Source organism: Camelina sativa, chromosome 20, assembly GCF_000633955.1.
Source record: "Camelina sativa cultivar DH55 chromosome 20, Cs, whole genome shotgun sequence".
NCBI classification, from domain to species: Eukaryota; Viridiplantae; Streptophyta; class Magnoliopsida; order Brassicales; family Brassicaceae; genus Camelina; species Camelina sativa.
This window is the reverse complement of record NC_025704.1, coordinates 11514164-11541794: the sequence shown is the minus strand read 5'-3', so window position 1 is coordinate 11541794 and position 27631 is coordinate 11514164. Positions and strand designations below refer to the sequence as shown.

The 27631-nt window shown below is 34.7% G+C and overlaps 5 protein-coding genes, 1 non-coding gene and 3 pseudogenes across 6 annotated transcripts in view; 4 read left to right on the top strand and 5 right to left on the bottom strand.

The window, feature by feature from the left end:
* Positions 1-2790, bottom strand: part of LOC104770512 (cytokinin dehydrogenase 7-like) — a 3511-nt gene extending 721 nt beyond the window's left edge. Inside the window, exons 1-3 of the mRNA XM_010494945.2 lie at positions 1918-2790; positions 1547-1825; positions 422-684 (exon numbers count right to left, since the gene is read on the bottom strand). Of these exons, the coding sequence (XP_010493247.1) occupies positions 422-684; positions 1547-1825; positions 1918-2631 (1256 nt within the window). The 5' untranslated portion in view covers positions 2632-2790. The remainder of the gene's footprint in view (positions 1-421; positions 685-1546; positions 1826-1917) is intronic.
* On the bottom strand, positions 7826-9175 carry LOC104770511 (NAD(P)H-quinone oxidoreductase subunit U, chloroplastic). Its single transcript, XM_010494944.2, has 4 exons — positions 8829-9175; positions 8579-8730; positions 8192-8332; positions 7826-8073 (listed from the first exon to the last, which is right to left on the bottom strand). Exons 1-4 carry the CDS (start codon positions 9094-9096, stop codon positions 7978-7980), a joined length of 657 nt encoding a protein of 218 aa, XP_010493246.1. The 5' UTR covers positions 9097-9175; the 3' UTR covers positions 7826-7977.
* Positions 9282-9353, top strand: TRNAD-GUC. Its single transcript has one exon. It is a non-coding gene; the product is annotated as a tRNA-Asp (tRNA).
* Positions 9525-14066, bottom strand: LOC104770505 (CBL-interacting serine/threonine-protein kinase 26). The gene is made up of 15 exons (XM_010494940.1): positions 13865-14066; positions 13165-13363; positions 13003-13065; positions 12824-12895; positions 12554-12661; positions 12390-12470; positions 12130-12183; positions 11926-12051; positions 11754-11843; positions 10965-11087; positions 10747-10857; positions 10446-10559; positions 10072-10128; positions 9907-9981; positions 9525-9810 (listed from the first exon to the last, which is right to left on the bottom strand). The coding sequence occupies exons 2-15, from the start codon at positions 13333-13335 to the stop codon at positions 9736-9738; spliced, it is 1320 nt and encodes a 439-aa protein (XP_010493242.1). The 5' UTR covers positions 13336-13363; positions 13865-14066; the 3' UTR covers positions 9525-9735.
* On the bottom strand, positions 15140-16360 carry LOC104770506 (annotated as a pseudogene).
* Positions 19285-20895, top strand: LOC104770507 (calmodulin-7). The gene is made up of 2 exons (XM_010494941.2): positions 19285-19423; positions 20299-20895. The coding sequence occupies exons 1-2, from the start codon at positions 19348-19350 to the stop codon at positions 20670-20672; spliced, it is 450 nt and encodes a 149-aa protein (XP_010493243.1). The 5' UTR covers positions 19285-19347; the 3' UTR covers positions 20673-20895.
* Positions 21520-23006, top strand: LOC104772428 (annotated as a pseudogene).
* LOC104772427 (agamous-like MADS-box protein AGL53) lies at positions 23810-24369 on the bottom strand. The gene has a single exon (XM_010497043.2). It carries the CDS (start codon positions 24324-24326, stop codon positions 23826-23828), a length of 501 nt encoding a protein of 166 aa, XP_010495345.2. The 5' UTR covers positions 24327-24369; the 3' UTR covers positions 23810-23825.
* LOC104770508 lies at positions 25294-26622 on the top strand (annotated as a pseudogene).

Below are 27631 nucleotides of genomic sequence, written 5' to 3'. Positions count from 1 at the left end.
TATTTCGAACTCTTTCCCTATACGACGTTAACCTTAACGACGGTTACAATACAACTCCTTCACCCACCCAACCGTAATACCTAATACGGTATCGTATTAGTTTAGTATTTTGATCTCGCCTACAAAATCTAAACGGACCTCACTATATTCCAACTTTTTTGTACTTATAAAAACCCGTACGTGTGCGCCAGTGCCACGTTTCGCGACAATATGTTGATCACACGTCTCGCTGACTTGTGGGTTGCCTTTAAGAGTTTACGCATGCACGACTAATCATCACACGTGAATAACACGTGCAGTGAAAAAAACTAACTAGACCGATCTTGTTTTAGTCTTTTAGATAGGTGCCTTGTCTAACCAAAAATGTAGAAAGAGAGAGAGAGAGAGAGAGAGAGAGAGAGAGAGAGAGAGCAATATTCACCTGCTTCGCAAGAGTGGGTACACTAGCATCGGCCCATTGACTCCGTTCTTGACAAGTTCTTTAAACACCGTCCGGTTAAATTCTCCGATGTCTCGCTTCGACACAAAGAGGTTAAGCCACGGGTGCGGCGTTTCCCACGTGCCGATTACCTTCGCAATCTCCTCGGACCGTTTAACCCGAAGTAAAAAGTCAACGTAAGACAGATCTACCTCGAACCTTAATCCTTCAATAAATCGTAGCCGTCCGATCAATCTCTCCACCCTCTACTCAAACAACAAAAAAAAAAAGAATCAGTCAGGGGTGTTTTGGTACATTGAGAGATAATTCTGGATAAAACGATGGCCAGATTTTAGCCGGGACCGTTTGAAATCAAATCATCAATGTTTTTTACTTAGAACGTCTACATGCTACAATTACAATTTTCACCCTTGACGTCCCATACCGCACGACCAATAGACACGTCACACGTATTGAAGTTAAACCTAAATAATTGAGTAGTAGCAAAAAGCAAGTGATCTGAGAATATGGGTTTCATGAGAAAGACAACAAAAGCAAAAAGGAAAAAAAGGAAAAGAAAGAAAAAAAAAAGAAAAAAAAAGAAGAAGACAAATGTCGTATTCGTAATAACGTGGTTACGACAAGGGCATTAGAGAGAAGCACATATATAGAGTATATATTTTGATGTCAGACAATCCAAAATCGAAGATACATTACCCAATGTCTCGTCAGTTTCATATTATGCAGTCAGACAAGAGACTGTATAATTCCCTTTTCCCACCCTATTATATTTCCTTAATTATAAAATATTACCAAAAAAATTTCTAAATGTCTTTATTGAATTTTATGGTGTAATCATGGAGGTCGAGAAAACTCAATGCGGTCCTATATGAAATACGTGTCGTATGACTGTAAGCGAATTAGAAAAAAAAAGGAAAAGAAAATAGAGTCCGTTGATTTGATCCGACGGTCAACTTCACACTTCATCTAAGGTCAATTTTGGTCAAACAAGGTTTCTAGAACATTAGAAGCTTCCACCACCGTCGGATCATTATTCATTCAAAGATGAACGGTTCTTGAATTTTTGAAAAAATCGTTATAAAGTTTTTGAGTTATTATTATTTTTACCTTGTCGACGTTTGAGTTGGAATCGGAGTCTCTGTAGTGAAGACCGAGTTCGAGGCAATAAAGAACCGACCCGGATGATTGTGGGAGCCGGGCCGGTTCAAAATAGTGATCCGGATGGAGCGGAACAGTCGGCCATCCGTTGACCGGGTCATCACCGTTGACGAACACGAACCCTTCCACGTAATCGAACGACGACGACTCGTCCTTCTGACTCACTAGCCACTCGGCGTCACGAGTGAACTCGTCGAACTCGGTGTATACTACTCTTATCCATCTCACCTAAATACAATATATATATTTATTTTGACTGGAATATTATACAAAAAATATATAATTTGAGATTAATATATAAATAAGTAAATTAATCTAACCATATCTGGAGCTGGCTGTAGCAAAACCCTAGCTCTGGTGATGATACCAAACTGGCCAAGACCACCTAAAACGGAGAAGAAGAGCTCAGAGTTCTCAACCTCCGAGCAAGTGACGACGTCTCCGTTTCCCGTTACGACGTCTAACTCCGTTACATTCGACGTCTGTGGTCCGTAACGGAACGCTTGTCCACTAACGCCGGCATTGGACAACGTCCCACCCACCGTCAGCCCGAGGTAATCAGTCCACGACCTCGGAGCCAAACCGTACTCCGAAACGCACCGTTTCAATACATTTTCCCATAATGCCCCCCCGGAGACATCGACGTACGCCGTGTCACCACAAAACCCCACCTCGAAATGATTCTCCGCCGTGGAACTCATATCGACGACGAGCCCTCCTTCCGCCATGGCTTGGCCGTTGATGGAATGACCGTTTCCACGAGCCGCTACCGTGAGTTTATCCGACCTCAGAGCTGCTTTCACAGCTCCAGCGATATCCTCCGGTCCCACGGGTCTCACCACGGCAAGTGGCTTCACACAGTTCATGCCGCCGAAATCTCTCCCGGCGATATCCACGGCAGCGCCGCCGCACAGGATTTCTCCTTGGATGTCAAGTGACTCAGAAACGCCATCAGTAGATAATACGGAGGCGGTGACGGCGGAGGCAGCCTCGGCGTCGTTATCCAAGAAGTATGGTTCTATGTAAGCTATCATTTTTGTTTGGTGTGTGTGTGTGTATGTGATTGTGTGTAAATGCTAAATTGAGAGACTCTAATGTAGATGGAAGCTTTTAGCTTTTGGTACCAAACCTTTTTTTGTTTGTCTGTGGTGAGAGAGAAGCTTGTGTGGCTTAGCTATAAATAGCGACTGAGGTTATAGCTTTTGGACTGTTTATTAATTTATTTAAGAGTCCCTTTATTTAATTGTGATGAATTTTTTAATTTCATTCGGCCGTTGAAATGCAATACTTTTAATAACGTCTTTTAAAAAACTTATAATGTAATTTTAAACGAAGATATTGGTATTAAAATGTCTCCTAATATTGTCAACACTGAGTTAACTAAAGAAGGAAATAAAAAAGAGAAAAAAGAAAAAGATTTCAACCATTCTTAAAAGAATGGTTAAAGGATCCTCAAAATCTGTCCCGTACCGAAAAAGAAAAAAAAAAGAAAGCAAAGGAAAAATCTATGAAATTTATTGTGTAAGAAAGTTGGTATGTATGTATGCTTACGGCATTATAGAGAGATGACGTAGTTATTGTTTTTTTTTTCCAATAAGCCAAGAAGAAGCTGAGTTTCTAGTTTCTACCACCATCCGTAACTCACAATAAGCTTAAGTTGAAATTGTTGGCCTCAAATAAGAGCACTTGCTGAAGTTAATGGGTTGAAATTATTAATATCATTTAAACAACAGTTACATACAACACGGTTAAGAATTGTCTCAGAGACTTCGGTGATTAGGAAAGATGCAGTAAAAGATGATGAAAGTGAAAAACAGTTAAGTTTAATGGAGTAGTTAGTATTAACAAAGTCTGTTAATAGTAAAAGAATGTCACAAAAAAATAACATAACATATAAAATATAATTTTATTCTGAGGATTTTATTATTTTATGATAATACTATAAATGAGTGTTATTTTGAAAAAAGAAAAAAAAAAAAATCCGAACTCTAAATGGTTGCAAAAACCATTTAATTGTATGGTGGTTCACTTCACAACCTCCAATTTTTTTTCTTCTAACCATGCTTAGAGATTCTTCCTTTCGAATTTATCATCTTCCTTTTGGTTAATAATTTTTAAGACAGTTCAAATTCAACCGTCAGTAGTTGGATTTAATTATCAACTTAAGATTACCACTATAAACCAGTTTGACCAACAAAAAAAAAAAAATTACCACTATATATAAAACCAGAAAATTTTATCTGTTGAGACAAAAAACAGTGTTATGTATGAAGTTAAAATAGGTTTGGATTTTGAAAGATAAGATATTTAATTCCTTTTCATCTAATCTTTTAAAACTTAAACACAAAATATGGAGTTTACACATTGATCCTAAACTATTTGATAAAACTTTTGGACAACAAAAAGTAAAAAAGATTATGGAGGTTGATAGATTGATAACATTGTGTCATTCCCATCCCGAAATTTTAGCTATGGTTGAAGATGTTAGGGATATAAGCAATCATTAGTGATTGATGAGAATCACTAGCTCTGGTTTAAGAAAATATATAGTTGTTTTCCAATATAATTTTTGGAAAAATTACAATTTTATTTTTATTTTCGTATGTCTACAAAATCTACAGAAAAACAGATACGTACCTTTTAGAATTTCACTTGAGGAACAGTTCTTAAGTTCTATGAAGAAACCACTCGTTGTTTTCTCTTTTCAATGGTTTGATTTCGTTAGCAAGTTTTTATATTCGTATGCCAATAATATAAAGATTTGAATTATTTGAAGTGTTCTTTTATCTACGCTTTTCCAAAATAACTGTAATCAGATTTCGGTGTTGTCTAAAAATATCACTATATATTTATCTAAAATGTCTTTTTATAATTATAGAGAATAATATATATGAGTATTCATGCAACTAAAGAATTCCAAAGTTGGACTTAGTATTAATATATATATATATAAGTATTAGGATAACGAAAAATCCCAATATTGGGTCAAATTGCACAATTAATTTACTATTTAGAAGAAGACAAGATCCAATACAATCGTGTTCACAACTTCTCGACCTCTAGAAGAAGTACATTCCACCTGATGAATCCCTCTCCTCCCACCTTAATTAATTACCTAATTAAGTAACTATAACTTACGTAAGGATTAATAAATTAAAGAAAACGACATAACAGTCTAAACGTAGCCGAACAACGAAACTTTTACTTGACTAGTTTGCGATGTTTCTTCGTTTGAAACAAAGAAATTGGTCATTGCTTCTTTGAATCCACCATCTCATTTGGGATATTAGTGCAACGAAAAAAAAACTTTCATTATCCTGTAAATGAAGCAAAATGCTTTGCAATTTTGAATATCAGAATATTCATGAATATACAAAATTTAACATATTATGAAATAATAAATTTTACAATATATATTAAAATATTTTTAAGTGAGTGTTATCTCATTGACTTTTAATCATATAAAAACAAGAGATTTTGTGACGATTCCTAAATTAACTTTTTAAACATGTGAAAGAATCATTTATTATTCTTTATTTGTTAAAGGGTATAATCGTTTATTCTTACTATTTAATATGTTTATAGTGGTTGACCATAGTTACATCTGAAATATAAGAATTTAAACAAAACTAATTGTCCTATATATGTTATTTTATTAAACATATAAGGTTTAGAAGATTAGGTAAAAATAGTTACATGTTGAGACTTGAGCGACTGTAGATTGTGTTAATCCGGTAATAAACCATACATTTAAGTTTAGTTTCTTTATCAAAAACAAAAATTTGAAATTATTGACTAACTTTTTGTACTACTCATTCCCATTTATTTCTCATGCATAAAGTAAAACGTTAATGATGTTAAAAAAAAAAATACTAAGTAAACGTAAAAGAATTGACGACATTTGTCTATCTTATTCACAACCTTCAATTATTGTGGGTTTATTATTATTGTTTTACAATAATCGTGGGGCAGGCAAATGTAACTTTATCAAATGAATTTCGCTGACTTGGGTAATGTATTAAAAGGGAAAAGAAAAAGGTTTGTGACCGACTCAACTCAACCATTATAATATAAAGATCTTGGAGGGCAATTCCCTAATTCCGCCCGAAATAAATTAAGTAATTCCGGATTGTTGTCCGATAAAGTAATTTAACAACATCTATTTAACCCTTTGAATTCAGTATGTGTTCTTTGGAAATTAAGAACGAGCAATATGTGAAAAGATAAATTTGAAGTACTACATTATGTTTACTAGACTCAACTCCTATCGCGGAAAAAGTATTTCAAAACAAGTTAAACTAAATTTCAAATTTAAAATTATATATTATAAAACTATTTGAAACTAGTGAAATGACCTTATTGCAGTGGCCAACGGTAAGTTCTTAATGCAAAAGACACCATCACACCCGGGATTGAGTTCCGCTTCCTACAAATATAGGGAATAGACTAATGGGCCGGCTTGTTGTTACCCAATGGTTGAAAAAAAAAAAACTATTTGAAACTATATGCTAAATAATAAAATTAAAAATTATCTCAAATGAAGAAAATAATAAGTACAGTTAAAACTTTATGAATATTAAACATATATAACTGTGAGTTTAAAAAACATAACCATCAAAATAAAAACTTATAATAAAATAATAATATGGTAAAAAGACTCAAATCTAAGTTTAAAATGTTAGATGAAAATTCATAATGAATCAGTTGCAAAGAAAAATGGTAATTGTTACTGATATTTATTTAAATTGTTATTATTATTATATAGATTTTTATGGTAAAAAATATAACTTTATAATTTCAACTGTATGATTTTTTTCAAAATAACTATATTATGTAGATATTTTAAAGTAAAAGACACAACTCTACATTGAATAAATGCAACTGTATAATTTTCAAAATAAATATAAAAAATTATTTAATGAAAAAATATGCAACTGTTGTTGGCATTTATTCAAATTATTATTATTATATAGATTTATTATTTCAAGTATTACAAATACTACTTCCAAAGCCGATAGCATTTTACCATAAAAACATTTTATTGTAATCAAACTATTGCAAATATGAATATGATTAAAATTTTTAAATATTCCGGCATAAGCCATCGCATATGTTTTTTTCTTTCGGGCATCATATGTTATTTTCTTATTTATTACATAGTTAGATTTATTTTCATATAACGACATAAACAATTCCCTATAGATTTTTACCAATTTATTTGATTATCAAATTTTCTGCATATCTCAGTTAATCATCTAGTAAAGCATTATTTTAACAGAAATATGGGCGTAATTACATTCAGGAAAAAAGGAGAGTAACGAAAAAATAATCACAAAGGAATTGTTTTTGAGAAAACTCACAATAGATATTACATACTAATTGTTATGAGTTACAGTTAGTCTTGCTAGGGGTTCGTTGATATTTAAAAAAGAAAAGAAAATTGGAATAGTTTTGTTTTAAGAAAAATTAATGTTTGCGATGCCACTAAAGCCATTGGCTTTACTTCGTTTTCAAAAACTATAAAAAGCTTTGATCAGTAGTTTATTCTGAAGTCAAACAGGTCGTGTAAGCTAATTAAATTTCTACGTTACTAAAATAAACTGTACGACGGTATTATTATTTGTATCTCAATGACTTATTAATTAATTAGAATTAAGTCAAGAACTTAAACATTCTTTAACGTCAACTAAACCATTTTTTTTATTGTTCATTAATATATAGATTGACTCCCGATCGACGACGTTTGTTTGAGAACCAAACCTTATCTCCCCCTCCGTTTTAATTTTTTTTAAAAATATATAATTTACATCTCTTCATTTCCCACGATTTTTTCTATTGTTTTACTTTCATTTTTCATGTTATAAACTCTAAGTGCTCGGCACGCCCATATTTGTGATTAACACAAAAATAAAAATTGAAATGATGTTACAAACAAATGAACAATATTAGAGAAAAGCATTTCTGATGCTTTAAATAGTAAATATAAATGAGCAAAAAAAAAATGATATGTCCGTGCAAGGTGAAGTCATTATTTTTCTCTAATCACCTTTACCACACATTAGAATTCTTGTGAATCCAAATTCCAGAGTACATAAAAAAATTACTTATGCCACCACCAGATAAACTTCTTCCGGTCTCATATGCTCACTTTGGCATATATTTCCATAGAGATTTTGTACCGTGTTTAAGTGAGTTTTTCCTACGCATTACTACTAGGAAACTGGGGGATACATAAATTCCCAGACACACATCATTGTTATAGCTTGAAACATCATAAGGTTTTTTAATTGTTAATCCTTATTCGGGTAAAATATACATGGAATTTGAAGTGAGCTAGAAAATGGATATGAAAGAACAATGTAAAGAAAAACGAAATGTGGCTAACGATTGAATGCAACAGAAAGAGCGATACCAAGGACAAGCCATGCCCCAATGAAGTATCCCAAAAGCCTCGTTGGTCCTACGTCTTCCGGTTCCTGTACGTCCATATCTCTCCCATATAAGAACTCGACATGAAAAAAACTAAATTGAAGCAAAATTTACATTTTCTAAGGTTCTCAACATGACCAAAACAACCGGTACTTATATACGTACCTGAGGAGGTGGTTCTTCCCTGGACGGTTCCATGATGTCAACCTCAAATGGCCACACATACCGCTCTGCTTTTTCGCTTCTGGCTAGACTCCAATCGTACATTCTTCTTTCTTCCACGGTCGACAAGATCGTATACGACTCCTAAAATTCATCCTTGATTAGATTCCTTTATATCTCTCCATGAATCTTACAACATGATATTAATGTTGGAACTTATTATGTCAAGTTAAAGTTATAACGTCAGACTACTTTTTACGACAACTTTAATTCCAAAAAAATGTTCAAATAAGTTGGTTGCTTAAAAAGCACAAATTGGACGTAGATAGATAAAAAGTCCCACAATATGGTGAAAATGAAAAAAGATTGAGTTGTATGAGAAATACTGACTTTGACAAGATCCAACTTGGTCTTAAGTTGTTCGTCGTCTAGGCCTTGTTCCTTTAGCTCCTTAACTCTATCTTGGTAACCAATTCTAACCTGATCATAAGAACACTTTCTCGAAACTCCAAGCCGTCCATAGTGATCTACATCTGTAATTGCTGCATTCTAATTCAAACCACCATCAGTTTTTTTTTTTTTACTTCAAACCAAAACAACAATTTCTTAAAAATCGAAACGATCGAGAGGGATTAATTACGAAGTCCACGGAGAGCACGTTCGACGTTGAGAGCTGAGATTAAAGATGGTGATACTTTCGGAGCTTCATCCACGGCGGTGCTAGATCCACCGTCTGTTTCTGCCTCCGCTGATACCTCACCGGAACTTCTCGCCGGAGAACATATAATACGCTTCGTGGTGGATGTTGGCTTCAACGGGAAAGAGCACGTGCTCGGTACGTGACGGAGTACTGATTCGCCGGGAATGTGTACTAACGACGGTTGAGTTATCGTCGATAACGAAGCCATGGCTTCAAGCAATAACACAGAGAACACAGAAACTTTCGAATTTTTTTTTCTTAATGATAAAACGATTAACGGATACAAAAATGTGACAACCATAGAAAAAACTCGTTGATGTGGATAACAAATAATACAAGTCCCACTTTAGTTATAGAAATAAATATATATAAGGACGATGAGCTAACATCAAAGTCGTTGTAGTATAGTGGTAAGTATTCCCGCCTGTCACGCGGGTGACCCGGGTTCGATCCCCGGCAACGGCGATTTTTTTGGTTTTCGTATTTTTAAAAACTACTTTGAAACGGTGTCGTTTGAGCTTATTTTACTTTTCAACCAGCATTGTTGAAACTCGAACGTTTTCGAATGATATAATAATAAGCCACGGTATAGTTGGGAGAACCCAGTTATAAAAGCAGTCATTTGGACATAAAATATTTGATACAATTGTTGGCAATTATATTAACACCATAAACATTACTGTTGTACTGCACATGCTTCGATATGTACAGAGTCAATCTCATGGGTTTTTTTTGTCTCTAAATTTTAAAAAGAATCGAGTCTTGAAAAAAAATAAAAGAGAGTACCAGAAAAGAAAAGACAAAGCTGGATATGATACATATCGCATATTTTGAACCACTCCTTTCCTTATTTGCTCAAACCAGAGCTCTCGCCGGACTTCCAAACCACATCATTAAGTGAGGTCGACAGCTTCTTGTAGAACTGAAAAGATAGTAGATAAGCCGATGTAAGAAACGGTCCTAGAAAGATATTCATCACCGCAGAGTGATAAAAATTGGATGTGACTATATATATTACCTTGTGAAATTCTAGTGTATCCCCTTTAGTTTTCCGGACTTCAATCATATGAAGTGATGGCGATACTTGAAATATCTACAAAAAATTATGCATTAAAAAGGTCAATTCATTGATTTCATTTCAGTTTTGATACTAATTTGATAAAGGAAAGAGTCATGTATGTACCTCAGTCGCAACTTTTAGGTTACCCTTCCTTCCAGCATTCACGTTTTCGAGTCTCATCTGTGTACAAAAGTAACAAGATTTAAGTGAAAGTGACACGATAGTTAGATTAATACGATATCCATAAAAAGGAAACTTCCACTCCTCAGAAGAAATGAGTAACAAGTCTGATAGGTATAATATGTTAATTAGATTTCTACTCTAATTAGTAATTACTATATGAGAGGTCTTGAGGATTTCTTTGTGAGGTTAGTATTTATTGCATGTTTGATTTAAGATTCTGTGTAGCTTTGGATTTTCTTGTGCTTGTGATCCTTAACTCTAACAGAAAGGGGTCTAAAAAAGAAGACTAATAGGGTTTCACAAGATCGGTTTACCTTGTAGTTTTTCTTTTGAATATCGAAACCGAGAGGCTTAGAAGCTTCTTCAATCTTCTGGACTAATTCATTAGCAGCACCTTTAGCTGCAAATCTCGTTTCTCGCTTGAATCCCTGCAAGTTAAACGATATAGACTTCATTACTGAAAATATAATGTGGCAAGACTGACCTAACATGGTCTATATATATTCTGTCTTCATGACTCATGAGTAAAGTTGCAATATATAATGCCATGTCACATTAAACTACTGTTATCTCAAAGATTTAAGAAAATAAGCATGTTTCATCTAAAGGACATACCTGTTCTTCTTCAAACAAATTTCCAAGATCCAGAGCTCTCGACATTGATATCAACTCAAAGGCATTCATAGGAGTTGGTTGCTCCTCTTTCTTTTCTCTGACATGATGCTCCTGTTCATAAATCACAGGCTGTTATGTACGTTTATTTAAGTTAATTGAAAATACGAAAAGACAGTTAAACATCGTCCAGATCTCAGACTAAAACAAATATGACTCACTTCTGAATCTTTAAAAACAGCTTCCACATCATCCAAGTTCGCTTCTTCCTTCTCCTCGAAAACAGCTGGCTTGTAATTTTTCTTGAACCATGCATCTTTCAGAACCTCTGGAATTGTGATACGCTGTCATGTAAAATGCACAGTCAATTAGTTCCACCGTTTCAGATGATCCTCGGATGTTTTACATTATGCAAAAGACAGATAAGACAAACCTATTGCTATTAAGAGCTTCTCTAATAGGAAACCCCCGAAACCCAAAATACGAAAACACATTAGTAATCCCTTAGTTATATCATGATTAAGATACCAGCAGATATTACCATTAGTAGCTCATTCAGGTAAATATCCTCAGAAGAAAGAGTTAACAAGAACGGAAACTTAAAAATTTATATGACACAAAATGTAACATGACACTGAACAGAAACTTAACATATCAAGAGCTTCAGCTGCCTTAATATGATTTTAAACGTACAGGTTAACCCAACGCTAGAGATATTATTCCAAGTCAATAATTATGCTTTCAAGTTGGGAAGTAAAGATGCTCTCTAAATATGTATAATGAATTTGATCTCAAACCTAATGCTAAAAATAGCAAAAGACAAACAATAAAATTGCCACTGTACTGAATATTCTCTCAAATCGTTCAAGCATAATTTTTCCCGAGCCCTGGTAAGCCCTAACCTAAGTCTAAGAATAAACAAGACGAGACTCTTGGGGTGGGTTCGACAGAAGAAAGCAAAAGAAGTATAGACTTAAAACTGAAAGCATTGATAAACTGAAATAACTTACAGTCACAGGGTTAGGATCAAGGATTCGGACAATCAGGTTCTTAGCACCAGGAGAGAGCCAAGGAGGACAATGATATTCACCATCTATTATCTGAAAAATGACGAAATTGTAACATAGAATCACAGATAATGGTAAAGGAAGAAGCATTGACACAAATGAAAAAACGTCTTACCCGTTTATACAGCGTCATGAGATTAGGATCTTCAAAAGGCAAGTAGCCAGCAAGTAGTACAAAGAGTATCACTCCACAGGACCACAAGTCTGCAGTGGCCCCATCATAGCCTTGATCATTAAGAACCTGGAGGAAAAGAGCAACAAGGAAGCTATTAAGAACATGGTGCAACAACCGCATGACAAGACACATGATTAAGCATACCTCAGGAGCAGCATAGTTTGGCGTCCCGCATGCAGTGTGAAGAAGACCATCACCCTGCCAAAACCAAATAAGTTTCATGAGCGAAGAATCTACAGAACGATTAGTGCTACAGAGCTGATTAGATATATAAAAATAAACGATAAAACACATCATTGCTGAACTACAGCCTACAGGCACATTCATTACAATAGGACAAGAACAAATCAGTAGGAATTAAGGCAAACAAAAGGATGCTAAAAATATATATATTTAGTGGTTACCCTGACTTGTCGGGACAAGGCACTCAACCCAAAATCAGAGACTTTGAGATTTCCTTGAGCATCTAGAAGCAAGTTTTCTGGCTGCAATGAGAAATAAATAAGATAAGTTATAGGCATCAATTTGATGCAAACTCGTGCCCAACATGAACCAAAAAGTCTCGTACCTTTAAGTCCCTGTGGTACACTCCTCTGCTATGGCAGTAATCAACAGCATTAATAAGCTGCTGAAAATACTTGCGTGCGTTCTCTTCTTTCAAGCGCCCATCATGTACCTTCACAAGTTTATGCATAATGCAAAGGTTAAACTTACTCAAAGATAAGAGAACCTTTCAGTTGTAAAAGACAGGACAATCCATCAAGATTCATTACAGCTTAGCGTACATGATTCAAAACTAAAAGACAGATCAGGTAAGGGGTTATTAAGGAAAACTCACAATTTTGTCAAAAAGCTCTCCACCAGTGACGAACTCTAGGACAATATAGATCTTTGTCTTACTCCCCAGAACCTGGAAATTTCCTCAAAAAAGTTAGCTTACAACAAATCTTGATTCACTTACAAAGACTCTTAAGCAAGACAAAGGAGACACATTGAGCAAAAGTGGTGGGGATAAACCTCATAAAGCCGCACAACATTAGGATGGTTAATCAACTTCATAGTAGAAATTTCTCTCCTTATCTGTAAGAAAGCAAGGCAAACACGTACTATATTACATTAACTTGTAAAAAGTGACAAAAGCGGTAAAATATGCTAATAAGGAATGTGAGTAGTAGTAACCTGTTCAGCCATCTTATGCTTGAGAACCTTCTCTTTATCAAGGATCTTGAGAGCAACGCGTTCTCCAGTCTCAGTATCAACAGCACACCTAACTTTGGCGAAAGTGCCTTGTCCAAGCGTTTTCCCAACCTCATACTTTCCAACACGACGCTGAACCTTGGCACGATTCATCACTCCTTTGATCTTCGAAAGCTGTTTTCTGAAAGAAAAAAAATGTAAAAGCTATTTATTAAAAAATAAAAGCACATGTAAAAGCATTCAACAGAAGAGGCAACACAAGGAATGCGTATCTTATCATCAATCCACAGAAACTAAATTCAAANAAAAAAAAAAAAAAAAGACGAAGTAACCGTCAAAGAGAGTAATATGCGACAAAAGAGAAAGCGCAAAAACAGCTGATAAATCTAGCACCGGAAATTTCGATCGTCCATTTTATTGCACTGCTCCCAACAAAAAAAAAAAGACTAAAATCCCCGAGAATCACGAGTTATAGAATCAACAAATTTCAGGTTTTTCCACTAAACCAATAATCGTATGGTATACAATTGAAGCGAGATTCTAGACTTAACTCATCATATATTGATTTATGCACTCTTTATACTCAAAATTCAAAGCGTAATAAGTGATTTAAACTCTTCAAGTAACCGAATTGCTCATCGCAAATCGTCGAAGCAAAAACAAGGAGAATCTCGGAACAAACCTGCAAAATTGGGCGGAGAAAAGTGATGACAAAGAGTTCAAAATAATAATCTAAGGCGCAGGATTCGCTTATCGAATTTGGTGGAGGAGGAAGAGAAAGAAGAGATGCAAAAGGAAGAGGAGGAGGACGGTGGAAATAACGAGAGACACAGAGAGAGAGAGAGAGATACGAATAATACGATGATTGCCAATTTTTTTTTTTTTTTTTTTAGTAGCTAACAGACAAAAACAAATATTTATTTCTCATTTTCGTTTGGGAATTTTTTTTTATTTTTTTCTATGGCAAACCGTGTGGGGATTAATAATAGGTCATTTATACTAAGATATGACCACTTCCTTTTATTTTTCGTATGGGACACTATTTCTTTCTGTATTTTGTAAAGATCTTTAAAAGGTAGGAAAATAAAGAAAGAAAAAAATCTTAAGACACAAGTTATTCTTTTTTTGGTCAATCAAATTTTAGTTAATTAGTTGCAAATTGACAAAAGATTGAGTATTCAAGATTTTGACTAGAGTTAGTGACCTTACCTAAATAAACGGTTTCTTCTTTTCATGTCATATTTTACCTATAAAAAATGGGAAAATTGGAAATAAAGGATCACTAAAAAAAAAATTGTCCATATACACCTTTTTTTTAAAATGGTCATTTTTACCTAAAATACCTATAGAAATTGAAAACCTCACATTTAACAAGTTTTAAAATGTGAAATATAGGAAAATGAGTAGATATACAATAATAGAGGTAATATTATTTTTTCCAAAAAAATAAAAAATGTATAAGTCTGTTTTTTTTATGGATAAAATTTGATATAAAAAATTTAGAAAACGTTTTCTACTATTCTGAAAATACTAGATTTTGTATTCTAACATTTTGTACATGTTATACTAATTTCAGAAAAGGTTTTTGTTCTAAATAGTTTAGTAGTCCGAAATTCAAAATTCTACGATATTCAGAGTATGTATTCTACGGTTTACTCTATGTTTTAAACTTTTTAGTATAAACCTTCTACGGTTTACTCTATGCTCTGAAAACGTTAGAATATGTCTTCCTTTTTTTACTCTATTTCTGAAAAAATTAGTAGATATATACTACAGAAATATAGAATGTATACTCTGAAAATTTTAGATTTCACTATATATAGGAAGTGAATATTTTTAAAAAGAAACTAAATAATTTATCTAAGATTGTATTTGTTTGTTAGGAGTATGTTCTAATTTGAATTTCAAACTAACTTTAATTTTCGTTCCTTAACATACAGATGAAGCAAGACAAGAGCTTTTGACGCATTTTTTCTGCCAGACTCACCATCTCTTTAGCCTTCTTAATCTATCAACCAAACAAAAGTACTATAATTCAGACGCAACTTGACTTGAATATGAAACCAATAATCAAATAAGAATCTTTCCCTTCTACAAACAGTTGCAGATAAACTCTTCAAGATCAAGTTAAAACATATGAAAAATACATGTCCTAGACTTTTATCATCTTGCAAGTTCTTGTTCGTGCTCTCCCACTGTTCTTGCTCTTTCCTCAATATCCCAGCCAATCCCACCATCCTTACTGTTCCATCGTTTCCGTATAAACCTTGAGCAACCGTTCCAGATCCTCCTGAATGAGAAGTCTCAGCCTCGCTCTTGTCCCCCTCTTCCCATGCCCTGCCTCTCCAACATTCCCAAAAAAAATTTTTAAATCCATTGAAATCCCCTTTCCCCTTGAAGACAATAGTCACCACAATCGAACCCGGATCCGCTTGAACTCAGATTCTCGGCGAATGGAACATAGACCTTATCGATTTCTTATGAGAGAAGATGTGAGTAACAGCGGCGAGAGGAATCGAAGAAGGAACATATCTGTTTGATTGCAAAGGGATCCATATGAGATGATGAGTGGTTAAGATAAGATTACCGGACTTCAAAGCGGTGAATCGCGGCGGATCATCTTCGGAATCGAAATCGACGGAGGAGAGGAGGAAACAGTCGACCTCATTGCGTCGAAGCACTGGTCTACCACTCGTAGTCACCTCTGCGTTCACAAACAAACCACCGACTCTGATGCTGCTTCCACTAGCCATGGAGACTCAATTCGGAAGCAGATCGATCATACAGCTTTTTTATTTTATTTTAAGCTACATTCCTCTGTCCGCTGTTCAACCACCGCTGTAGATTAATCGGAAGAACAAGCCGCAGTAATTCACCGTCCGTCAAACCCGGGTTTTCGAGTTTTCATTCTTGGGGGTGTATAAACCTCTAAATCGATTAGAGGTTTCATCACTTTGTTTTTTTAAAAAAATTTTGTTAATTATTTATTTACTGTATTTTCGTTTTTATTTTGGTTTTAAAATGTAGGGGTAAAACTGAGTTTCTATTATTATAAAACCTATCTCACCAAACCTAAAAAATAAAAGTACATATGGACATTTTTTGGAAAAAACATCCTTTATTTCCAATTTCCCCATAAAAAATTGAAACTTGATGTTATTACATACATGCTTGAATGATATGCAACATTTTAATGTAAAATCGTGATTTTTCCATATAATATTTATAAAGTATTAATATACGGAATGATAAAATATTGTAAAAGTATATATATATATATATATATATATTAGTTTATTAGGTATATTTATTATTTTTAGTACATTAAAAAATATTCTACTGTTTTACTTACAGTACTATTTACTTACAGTACTGTTTTTAGTTTCTTTAATTTAGGATATTATTTTACATGTTGACAGTACTGTTTTTAGTTTCTTTAATTTAGGATATTATTTTACATGTTGACAGTACTGTTTTTAGTTTCTTCAATTTAGGATATTATTTTACATGTTGACAGTACTGTTTTTAGTTTCTTCAATTTAGGATATTATTTTACATGTTGACAGTACTGTTTTTAGTTTCTTTAATTTAGGATATTATTTTACATGTTGACAGTACTGTTTTTAGTTTCTTCAATTTAGGATATTATTTTACATGTTGACAGTACTGTTTTTAGTTTCTTCAATTTAGGATATTATTTTACATATTGTGATCTTCAATAATTAACTATCATATATTCACTTATTCAAATATACAATAATTGGTATTATGTTTTTTTAAAAACTGTTTTTACATATCCGCTTCTAATTTCATGCAACGTAATTAGAGGATAATCTCTTCATGTTATCTACCTAGTTCAATTCTTTTATTATTAGATTTTTTATATATAAAAAATATAACAAATTTAATTGATATACTTTGATGTAAAATATGCAATTGAATATGTTTCGAGATTAATTATTAAATGCTGTTTTTTTTTAACATCTATTTCCATTTATTTCGAAGAAGAGTTTACAAAGTTACAGAGAAATGATTCACATAAGGATACATTTATGAACATAAATAAGGAACGATACAACAAAAGAAGTGAATTTAACAATGCTTCTTGTCTAGAAGAACTTACTCGCTAGCAGATAATCAAATCTGCTATTTTCCTTCTTCGTGCTTGAACCCAAGTCCACCCCAAGTCGTTGCGATTCTTGGCTATAATCTAACTATGAAAATACCAAATTCACTTCGCAATCGTTTAAAACACCAACCGGCAGAAGAATTTGCAGATGATCATTCGCCGGAATCAAACTCTACTGAAGAGGTATAAAATAAAAACAACTATTATATATATATATATATAGATCTGTGATATATGTATGATTGTCTTCCTCTGACTTTAAAAATATCTGAGAGACAATAGCCATGGCACCACTTGAAGATCTGCTATAAGCTTTGTCTAACCATAAATGAGATCCATATCATCTTTTACACCCATAATCTTCAACCATGATCATAGTCACAAAAATGGATGTTTGAGATGATGAGGATAGACCTTGCCTTGAAAATGAATATCTTCCTTCCAGAAACACTCCTTTTATGGAAGAGATTTGGAAAACAATCTAAATCTTACAAAACTAGATCTATAAAGGAATAAGATAAATTAAGAAGATGGTAAATGAAAAGAAGGAGTACGTCCGACGCCGGAGCCGACGTCGGCCGAAGCCATGGTGTTGGTTAATCGCCTCTAGCGTCGCTTGTTGGAGGAGAGAAAAACGGTTATTTACGCTGGGAAAAAGGTATTCTTAATCGATAATTATTAAATGCTGTTATATAGATGATATTTGTCTTTTTTTACTTATTTGCAAGATATTAAATAATGACATCACATATTTTATTGAAATAGTTTGATAGATATATACTCTACTACTATTTGGTTTTTAGTGTATCTAATAGAAAATAAATATAGTATATTATAATGAAAGAAATCAATTATGGATAAAATTTTCATTTAGTGGGGGTTATTGGTTTAAAATTTGAAAAGAGTTTTAAAAATTTTAAATGTTATGTAGAATCTATTGTTATTAGATCAAGATTTTGTTAAACTCTATTAAAGTTTAGTGTTATTAGTTTGTGATTTGTAAAAAGTCATTTAAAATCTTAACAAATTTTGGTTATTGGATTCAGACTTTTATAAAGTCATTAAAAGTTTTGTGTTATTCAATTAAAACAATAGAATCTAGGATTGTTAATGAGTTCAATTATTATGTTATTGGTTCATGATTTTAGATATTTTCTTTACAAAATAAAGTCATGGAAAGTATCATAAAAATACAAGGATTGTTTGGAAGACTTTACAAGATTTTAGAAAACTAATCAACAAAACTCTCTAGCAATCTTTAACAATCTTTCACTTATTCATTTTTAATGATTTTGTTGAACTCTTCAAAAATCTTCATAAATCTCAAACCAATACCACCCCCTAATTAACTTATCTGATGCTAATTTATGAAGATTTTTGAAGAGTTCAACAAAATCATTAAAAGTGAATAAGTGAAAGATTGTTAAAGATTGCTAGAGAGTTTTGTTGATTAGTTTTCTAAAATCTTGTAAAGTTTTTCAAACAATCCCTGTATTTTTTTTGATACTTTGCATGACTTTATTTTGTAAATAAAGTGTCTAAAATCATGAACCAATAACATAATAATTGAACTCATTAACAATCATAGATTCTTTTGTTTTAATTGAATAACACAAAACTTTTAATAACTTTACAAAAGTCTGAATCCAATAACCAAAATTTGTTAAGATTTTAAATGATTTTTTACAAATCACAAACTAATAACACTAAACTTTAACAGAGTTTAACAAAATCTTGATTTAATAACAACAGATTCTACATAACATTTAAAATCTTTAAAATTCTGTTAAAATCTCAAACCAATAACCTCCACTAAGTATGAAAAGTGAAAACAAATAATTAAGGATAAATTCTGTCTAAATTATTATTATTTTTATTTTCTGAAAAATGGTAATTTGATCTTTAAGAGGCCCAACCATATATTAATGTTGGGCTGTGTATTTTATAAGAGCTCTTGTAGACAAAATAAATCCTAAAATCATTAGCAAAATTTTCTCGGGAGTTCCAAAAAAAAAAAAAAAGAAGGTAGAAGAAAAATGGCGGATCAGCTCACCGATGACCAGATCTCAGAGTTCAAGGAAGCTTTTAGCCTCTTCGATAAGGATGGTGATGGTATGTTCTCATTTTCACAGATCTATAACTTTTATCTTCTCTTCCGATGATTCCTTCCTTCGTTCTTGAATTCGTGTTTCGTTTCACTGGCTTGCTTTCCCATGATCTTCATTTTTCTTGGGGTACAATTCGTGTTTTGTTTCACTTGAATTCGTGAACGATCTAGCATTTCTTGGCTTGTTCAATAATGACTCAGATTCACGCGGTGTTTGTTTGCTTTGTACGCTCGCTCGATCGCTTTGTTTGTTGGGGTAGATTTGGTTCATTCTGTATTTTTTACTAGTCAGTGTTCATTCAGCAATGCTATTTTTCATGAAAATTATCCATATATATATATTGAGATTGAGTTGTTAGTTGAGAGTTAAATGGTTCGTCCTTGAAATAAGGATTGATGTTGTAGATGTTTTGGTGAAGAACTTGCGAAATTATGTTGTGTTGCTTCATTCTTAGCACCTTGTATTGTGCATTTATGGCATTTGCACGGTGAGGTGTGGGCTCAATTGAACGAAGTGGCTAGGGTTTTTGTTAACCTGGCTTTGATACCATTGTTAAGAGATATGGAGAAATGAATATTGTGTCTTTTAATGCAATAGGTTAGCTAGTACAGTACACAATACACATAAGGAAAGATGAAATAAACATGCAATATTTCATTTCCTTAACACTAAATGAAGCCTTGAAGAGTTTATTCCTATTGTATGATGAGAAATCATTTCTCTTTTTACTTTCCAGATCTTCATCATTTGAAATAAGAAATGCAATGGTTTTTGTTTCTTTTGAAATTGATCATCTTAAACATATTTGGAACTGCTGTCCGTGAACCTGGTTGTGGATATAAGTCGGTCTCTTAAACTTATATCTAAATCTGACTGCAGGTTGCATCACCACCAAGGAGCTTGGAACCGTGATGAGGTCTCTGGGGCAAAACCCAACAGAAGCCGAGCTACAAGACATGATCAACGAAGTTGATGCAGACGGGAACGGAACCATAGATTTCCCGGAGTTCCTGAACCTGATGGCAAGGAAAATGAAGGACACTGATTCAGAGGAAGAGCTGAAGGAAGCATTCAGGGTTTTCGATAAAGACCAGAATGGTTTCATATCTGCAGCTGAGCTTCGACATGTGATGACTAATCTTGGGGAGAAGCTAACCGACGAGGAAGTTGATGAGATGATCCGAGAAGCAGATGTTGATGGCGATGGTCAGATCAACTATGAGGAATTCGTTAAAGTCATGATGGCTAAGTGAGAATTTTATCTTAACCCCATATTAAGAAACAAGATTTATGATTTCTTACAGTTAAGTTTCATCATGACTTAATTATGGTTGCGTTCTTTAGGACATCGTTTGCTTCCTTCCCTTTTAATTGTTGTTTGCTTTGTTTTTGGTTTGGTTCTTTAGTGTTATGTGAAAGTATGAACTCATATTTTGCAATTGAAAGAATTGATGCAGTTGAATAATTGCTTTTATATTTCCTTAGACCAACCAATCAAATTGCATTGGTGGATTGGTTTGAGTGGTTTGGGCTCCAAATGGTAACCAAAGCATTGATCAAAATTCAAACCAAACCAACTTTTTCAATATAAAGGAAAAGAATTTAACACATTTAACATTATCCATCTCATTTCCTGCTTGTTAAACACCATATTTTTCATTGAACTTCTTTTAAAAATGTATTTGTACAGAAAAATGTATTGTTTACTTCCTGTTTGTCTAAAAATTCGATCGACACCAATCTTCTGTGGTTAGCTTCTCTTCCCTTTTAATACAGCTCCATCTCTAAAGAAAAACAAAGTCTACATAAATTTGCAAATTCTCCCAGCTTCCTTAAACTGGTCTCTGCACAACACCACCAAAACACTCTGCCTCAAACCAAACTGAGACTTGATGCATAGCTTTGGTTTCTCAGGCATTCCCTTTAAGAACAATGGATTTTTCGATGAGACAGTATGATTTGGGATATTGATTTTGGAGGAAGTTGAGAAAGAAGAGCCCAATGTATCGCCATCATTATTATTAGAGACAGCCCCGGCTTAGAGGGTGTCCGTAGGTGCTAGTGCACAGGGTCCTTTATTTTTAGTCTATTTTCTTTAAGATGTCATGGATGAAAAGTAAATCATCTGGTTGGACTGCGTTTGATCTCAAGCAGAGACAGAAGAAGCAAGGTCTCGAAATCGAGGTAGACGATGATCCATTCCCGCCTGTTTCAACTAGTGTTAATACATCTCTTGTAGATGTTAGAGGGAAGCTGAGAAGAAATCATGAACCTTCTGAAAAGTTTTTTTCCTCTGTGCTCTTACCTCCTTCGAAATTTCCGGCATTGACAGAGAATTTTTGGAAGGTATGGTTCCTGCTGGTAACAATAAGGAAGCTGAGGTGCCAACTTCAAAGATTGAGAGTTATTCATCCAATAACAGAAGTTCCGGATATAGCACATTTGGAAGAAGTGGTACAAGTTCGGTGAAGATGGGTGCTAGGTCCACTTTTGAAGATGCTGGCAAGGTTGATCTGCAAGAGAGTGATGGAAGGTCGTTTCCGGTGGTTGCATCTGACAGTCAACAGTTGTGTGATGATATTTCTGAACTAGATTGTATCATTCAACGGCTTCAGTTCCTTCCTATAGAGCCTGAATGGGAAGAATATGATCTCTACTTGAATCATCGAAAGGATGCACTGAAAATGATGAGGTACACAAAGGAGTGTTTCCTTTTTATACTGAGTTGTTTATCATGTGTCCATAGTCAGTTCAAAATTCCAAACTGTATGCTTAAATTTCAAGCTACAACTAAGTCGGTTTCCTATTTCAATCCTTGCTTATCTTCAAAGCTGAATATGTAATTATCATCAGCTATTGAGAAATTTTCCTTCTTTTCTTTTAAACAGATCAGCCTCAAACCATCCTCAAACCATTCAAGAGCTGCCCAAAATGCTTTTCAGAGATATGATCATGCTTCTGCCAAGCAGCATTCAGAAAAAAGCAAGAGAGGATTGGTTAACAGCTGAGAAGCTAAATGATGAGGCAGCCAAAAAGATAATAGGTATAACAAATAAGGACAACGGCATATGGAAGTTGGACCTGCATGGACTCCACGCAACAGAAGCTGTTCAAGCGTTACAAGAACGTTTGCAAAAGATAGAAGGTCACTTCACAGTGAACAGTTCAGTATCACCAAACAGAGGTAGGCCAAAGAATGCAATCCTGCGATCTGCATCACAAGAGCCTTTTGGTAGATTAGATGTGGATGGACGCGACAGTCAAAAAATTTCTTCTAGGCAACTACGTAACTCGTTGCAGGTTGTAACAGGTATGTCAATTTTTGTTTACGTAGTGAACTGATGCTTCCCTTGTTTAAATAGAATAGAAGCTTCACACATAAATCTGTGACAGTAATGTTCTGTGTCCTTTATAGGTATTGGTAAACACAGCCGGGGACATGCTTCACTTCCTCAGGCTGTGAAGACATTCTTTGAAGATAACAGGTGAAACAACTGAAGAATGGAATGTTGCTTTACAGGTACAGCAGGTTTGATGAGACAAGACCAGGAGTTATCACAGTGTGGCCTAAATTCCGACAGAGCTGAGTATATGATTGATTTCGGTTTTTTAGGAAATACTTGTGTTACTCCATTGTTGTTGTATCATATCTCCTAAGACTTTTCATTCTTCTTTGTAACATAGTCCATGTGGCCAATGGTTTAGTGTACTCGAACAGGTCACGAAAATAGAATGTAATGCGACTGCAGAGCAGAGCAGTGATATTTGTAGTGGGATTATTATTTTATATAAACAAAGACTGACTATTATTCATATGAACGAATTGTTTCACAAGTCCTTATCTCTCTAACTGTTTTGCAGCTGAAAAAAGCCAGAGCCTGCACCGAACCAGTCACTGTCTCTCTGATTTTTGTTTTGCAGAGATTGTAACGAAAGTGATAAAATAGATCATTCACAGAAACAAGGTTCAATTTACTCAATTAGTTTACTTGTCTGCATCAATTATAGACATTTAACATTCAATGTGATCTATTGCATAAAAACCCTTAATATAGTTAGTTTGATCAAACTCAAATTTAAGACTCAAAAAAAAAAAAAAAGTAGAAGAAGCCAAAGACTATGTTAGAAACTTTACTTGAGAGAAAAATACATTCATACAATTGGCAAAACATACAATTCAAAGGATGATACAAAAATTCATAACAAATTCTAAATATATCTAAATGAAGAGACTTTTTGCATGCTAACAGAGTTACAAACTCATCATAATCAAACTTGGTAATCAATCATACATAATAGAAAATAATAAACCTCAAGACCTAATTCTTCAATTGTAAAAAGAAGAGAACATCAATGATGGATCTGCAAAAGAAAAAGACGACGGATTCCACTCCGCAAACTGATCATCAAAGTGGACAAGTACTGGTGGGGTTTGTGTCTGCATCATCACCATGGGAAGTTGTTGAGTCGATGAAGGCGTCGATAGGTCTTGCTCTGTTTTTGACACACCACCGCTCATCAATGTTGTGAAGAAGCCGGCGGAAGACACCAAAGGGTTCTGATCGAGGGGTTCTGTCTGCAGGTTCTGTAACACCCGAAGACTGATCTTGTAACACCCGTATATTACTCTCTAACGAAGCCTCCATCTCCAAAAGTTTCTCAGAGAATCTCTTGTCATTGATATCTAAAGATGTCTTCTTGTCGGTCTTCTTATTCAGAAACAGAGAAAGGTTTGTGCTTTTCTTGCGTCTCTCGCTATCGTTGAGTTTGCTGTATCTCTCTGCCATGTCTCGAACCTTGGATCGATCTTCCGGCCATGTCCCGACGAGTTCTCCGTCACGGTTGTAGTATATCACACAGACTTCGACATCACAAAGGATGGAAAGCTCGGATGCTTTCTTATACATGGTCTGTTCTCTCGAAGCAAGATTTGTTGTCTTAGGTTGTTTCTTGAAACTTTTTGGGTTTCTCACGGACAACAATCTCCTGGTTTTGTCCTTTGTCAACATTGTAGAAGAAGAAGCTTTGTTTACAGAGAGACAAATAAAAAAACGTAAAAGAAGAAGCTTTAGTTTGACACAGAGAAAATAAGAAAGAAAAAGAATACTCTTTGAGAATTTAGGGTAAAACACGGTTCAGGAGGGTATTATATAGAAGAATCCGGTTTCCATATACTTAATTATAATTTCAATAGAATTATATTTCCATATTTGAGGTTTAATTTCCTCTTCATTAAATGATGATATGATATGATACGCATTTATTAATCTAACCGTTGTAATTGTAATTTTCCTTTTCTCTTTTGTTTCCAACCGTTGTACTATAATTAATCACAGAAAACAAAAGAAACCCTAAATCAGCGATCATTAGCTCTCTCGATCATTAGCTCTCTCGATCGTCATCTCACATTCATCAGCGACGAAACTCTACTTTTCTCTCTGTGTTCAAATTTCACTAACGCTTCTGTCTTTGCAGGGCTTTATTTGATTGATTAATCTCTTTTGTCTATCAGCGACGAAACTAAACTCTTCTCTCTGTGTTGGAATTGACTAACGCTTCTTTCTTTGCAGGGCTTTGGTTAATCTCTCTGTCTCTCATCGACGAAACTCAACTCTTGTCTCTGTGTTCGAATTCACTAACGCTTCTTTTCTTTCTTTGCAGGCTTTATTTGATTAGTCTCTTATCGACGAAACTCAACTCTTGTCTCTGTGTTCAAATTTTCTTTTTTGCAGGGCTTTATATGATTAGTCTCTTGTTTCTCTCATCGACGAAACCAAACTCTTGTCTCTGTGTTCAAATTCACTAACGCTTCTTTTTTTGCAGGGCTTTATTTGATTAGTCTCTAATTTCGTTTTCTTTTGAGTGTGTTTGGTAATGACGGATATGAAAGGGTGGTGTACAACTCAAGAACACTTCCTTCCCAGGAAGCGATCCAAGGAAAATTTTGATAGGTTTATACCAAACAGGGCTGGGATGGACTTTGACTACGCTCATTACGCTCTAACTCAAGGAAGAAAAGTTAGGGGTGAAGTAACTTCACCGTCAAGAAAAGCCTACATTGAACGATTAGCTGAGACGATGAATATGAATAGAACTCGGATTCTCGCATTCAGAAAAAAACCTCAAGCTCTGCTTTCTAGTACTATTCACTCTGCTTCTTCTGATCCTCACCAACAACAACCTAGATCCGTAAAGCCTCGTTGATACATTCGTCAGACTTGTGAGAAAACCTTGGACCTACCTGACTTGGTCGATGACTTCTACCTTAACTTGTTGGACTGGAGCAGTGGTAATGTTCTAGCCGTGGCTTTGGGAGACACTGTTTACTTGCGGAATGCATCCACTGATCATACATCTGAGCTTGTGACCGTTGATGAAGAGGAGGGACCTGTCACAAGCGTTAACTGGACGCAAGATGGTAAATATCTTGCAGTTGGTCTTTACAACTCTGAAGTGCAGCTGTGGGATTCTTCTGATGGTAGACTGATAAGAACATTGAAAGGTGGTCACCAGTCAAGAGTAGGATCATTGGCATGGAACAATCACATTCTAACAACTGGAGGAATGGACGGACGGGTCATCAACAATGATGTGCGGATCAGATCACCCATTGTGGCTACTTACGTGGGTCACACTGAAGAGGTTTGTGGTCTCAAGTGGTCAGGATCAGGACAGCAACTAGCAAGTGGTGGTAACGACAATGTGGTACACGTATGGGATCGTTCCTCCAACTCAACTAGGCAATGGCTGCATAGGTTTGAGGAACATAGAGCTGCTGTGAAAGCTCTTGCGTGGTGCCCTTTCCAATCGAGTTTGCTTGCAACTGGTGGTGATGGCAGAGATCAGACGATTAAGTTCTGGAATACACTCACTGGGGCTTGCTTGAATTCAGTTGACACCGGCTCTCAAGTTTGTTCTCTGTTATGGAGCAAAAACGAAAGAGAATTGCTTAGCTCACATGGGTATACACAGAATCAGCTTACACTTTGGAAGTACCCATCCATGGTGAAAATGGCTGAACTCACTGGTCATACATCAAGAGTTCTTTATATAGCACAGAGTCCGGATGGTTGTACCGTGGCTTCAGCAGCAGCAGACGAGACTCTCAGGATTTGGAATGTTTTTGGAGTACCAGGGACCGTCAAGAAAGCTGTTCCAAAGTTAGCTCCCGAGCCATACTCTAATTGGAATCATATTCGTTGAAACTGTGAAGACGAACAAGGACGAAACCCACTGATAGTTAAGCAATTTCATCTTCTTTCGATGACGAAATTTTTTTTTTTTTTATGTACAATTAAGGACGGTTAACTAGCTAGTTTACTAGCGTTTTTGAGTATTTCATTGATTTTTTTGCAGATAAAAAGTCACTATATCCATACCAAATATATTTATATGATTACTTGTGTTACTTACTTCATTATAGTTGTATCATATCTCCTTAAGACTTGTCATTCTTCCTTGTAACATACTCCATGTGGCCAATTGTTTAAAATGTAATGCGACTGCAGAGCAGTGACATTTGTACTGAGATCAAAATGTAACTTAAGTGGATTATTTTATATAAACAAAGATTCATTTTCCTCATGAATAAATTGTGTCACAAAGGCCTTATAACTTACTAATTGATTTGCAGCTAACAAAAGAGCCTGAGAGCCATAAAAAAATCATTCATTATATACAATCTCATCACTTGTTAAACAAAAATACTCTCTTCTTTCACTTCTTCCTCAGCAGAGCCTGCAACTAATATAAGCAGACCCGAATAATCAGCAATTGCTTCTCTAGAAACGAAGCTTGAAGTCTTTGTATTATTGTATCTACATTTATTATCTCTGATTTTGTGAAGGCTGCAATTTTTGTCTTCTAGAGACTGTTGTAGAAAGAAACAGAGAAACAGAGAAGGATGAAAGATTGATTCTTTATTTCTCAATCGATGGTTTAGTGTTACAATGATTTGTTCCTTTTTATAGAAGGATACTGGTATACAAAGGTTTTAACCTAAGTTCTAGGCTCTTCTACTCATTGTCACGTGGCGTCACTATCGTCGTCGGATTGAAGGGCTGCAAAACGATTCTTGGTTGTTACAGCCGTACTCTCTGCAGAAGTTGTCTTATTTGCTAACCTCCTTTCTTTGTCTTGTATTGCAGGTAGCCGTTGAGGACATTGTTTGCTTTGTGGTAACATATTGGGCCGTGGTCCCAATAGGCCTTTT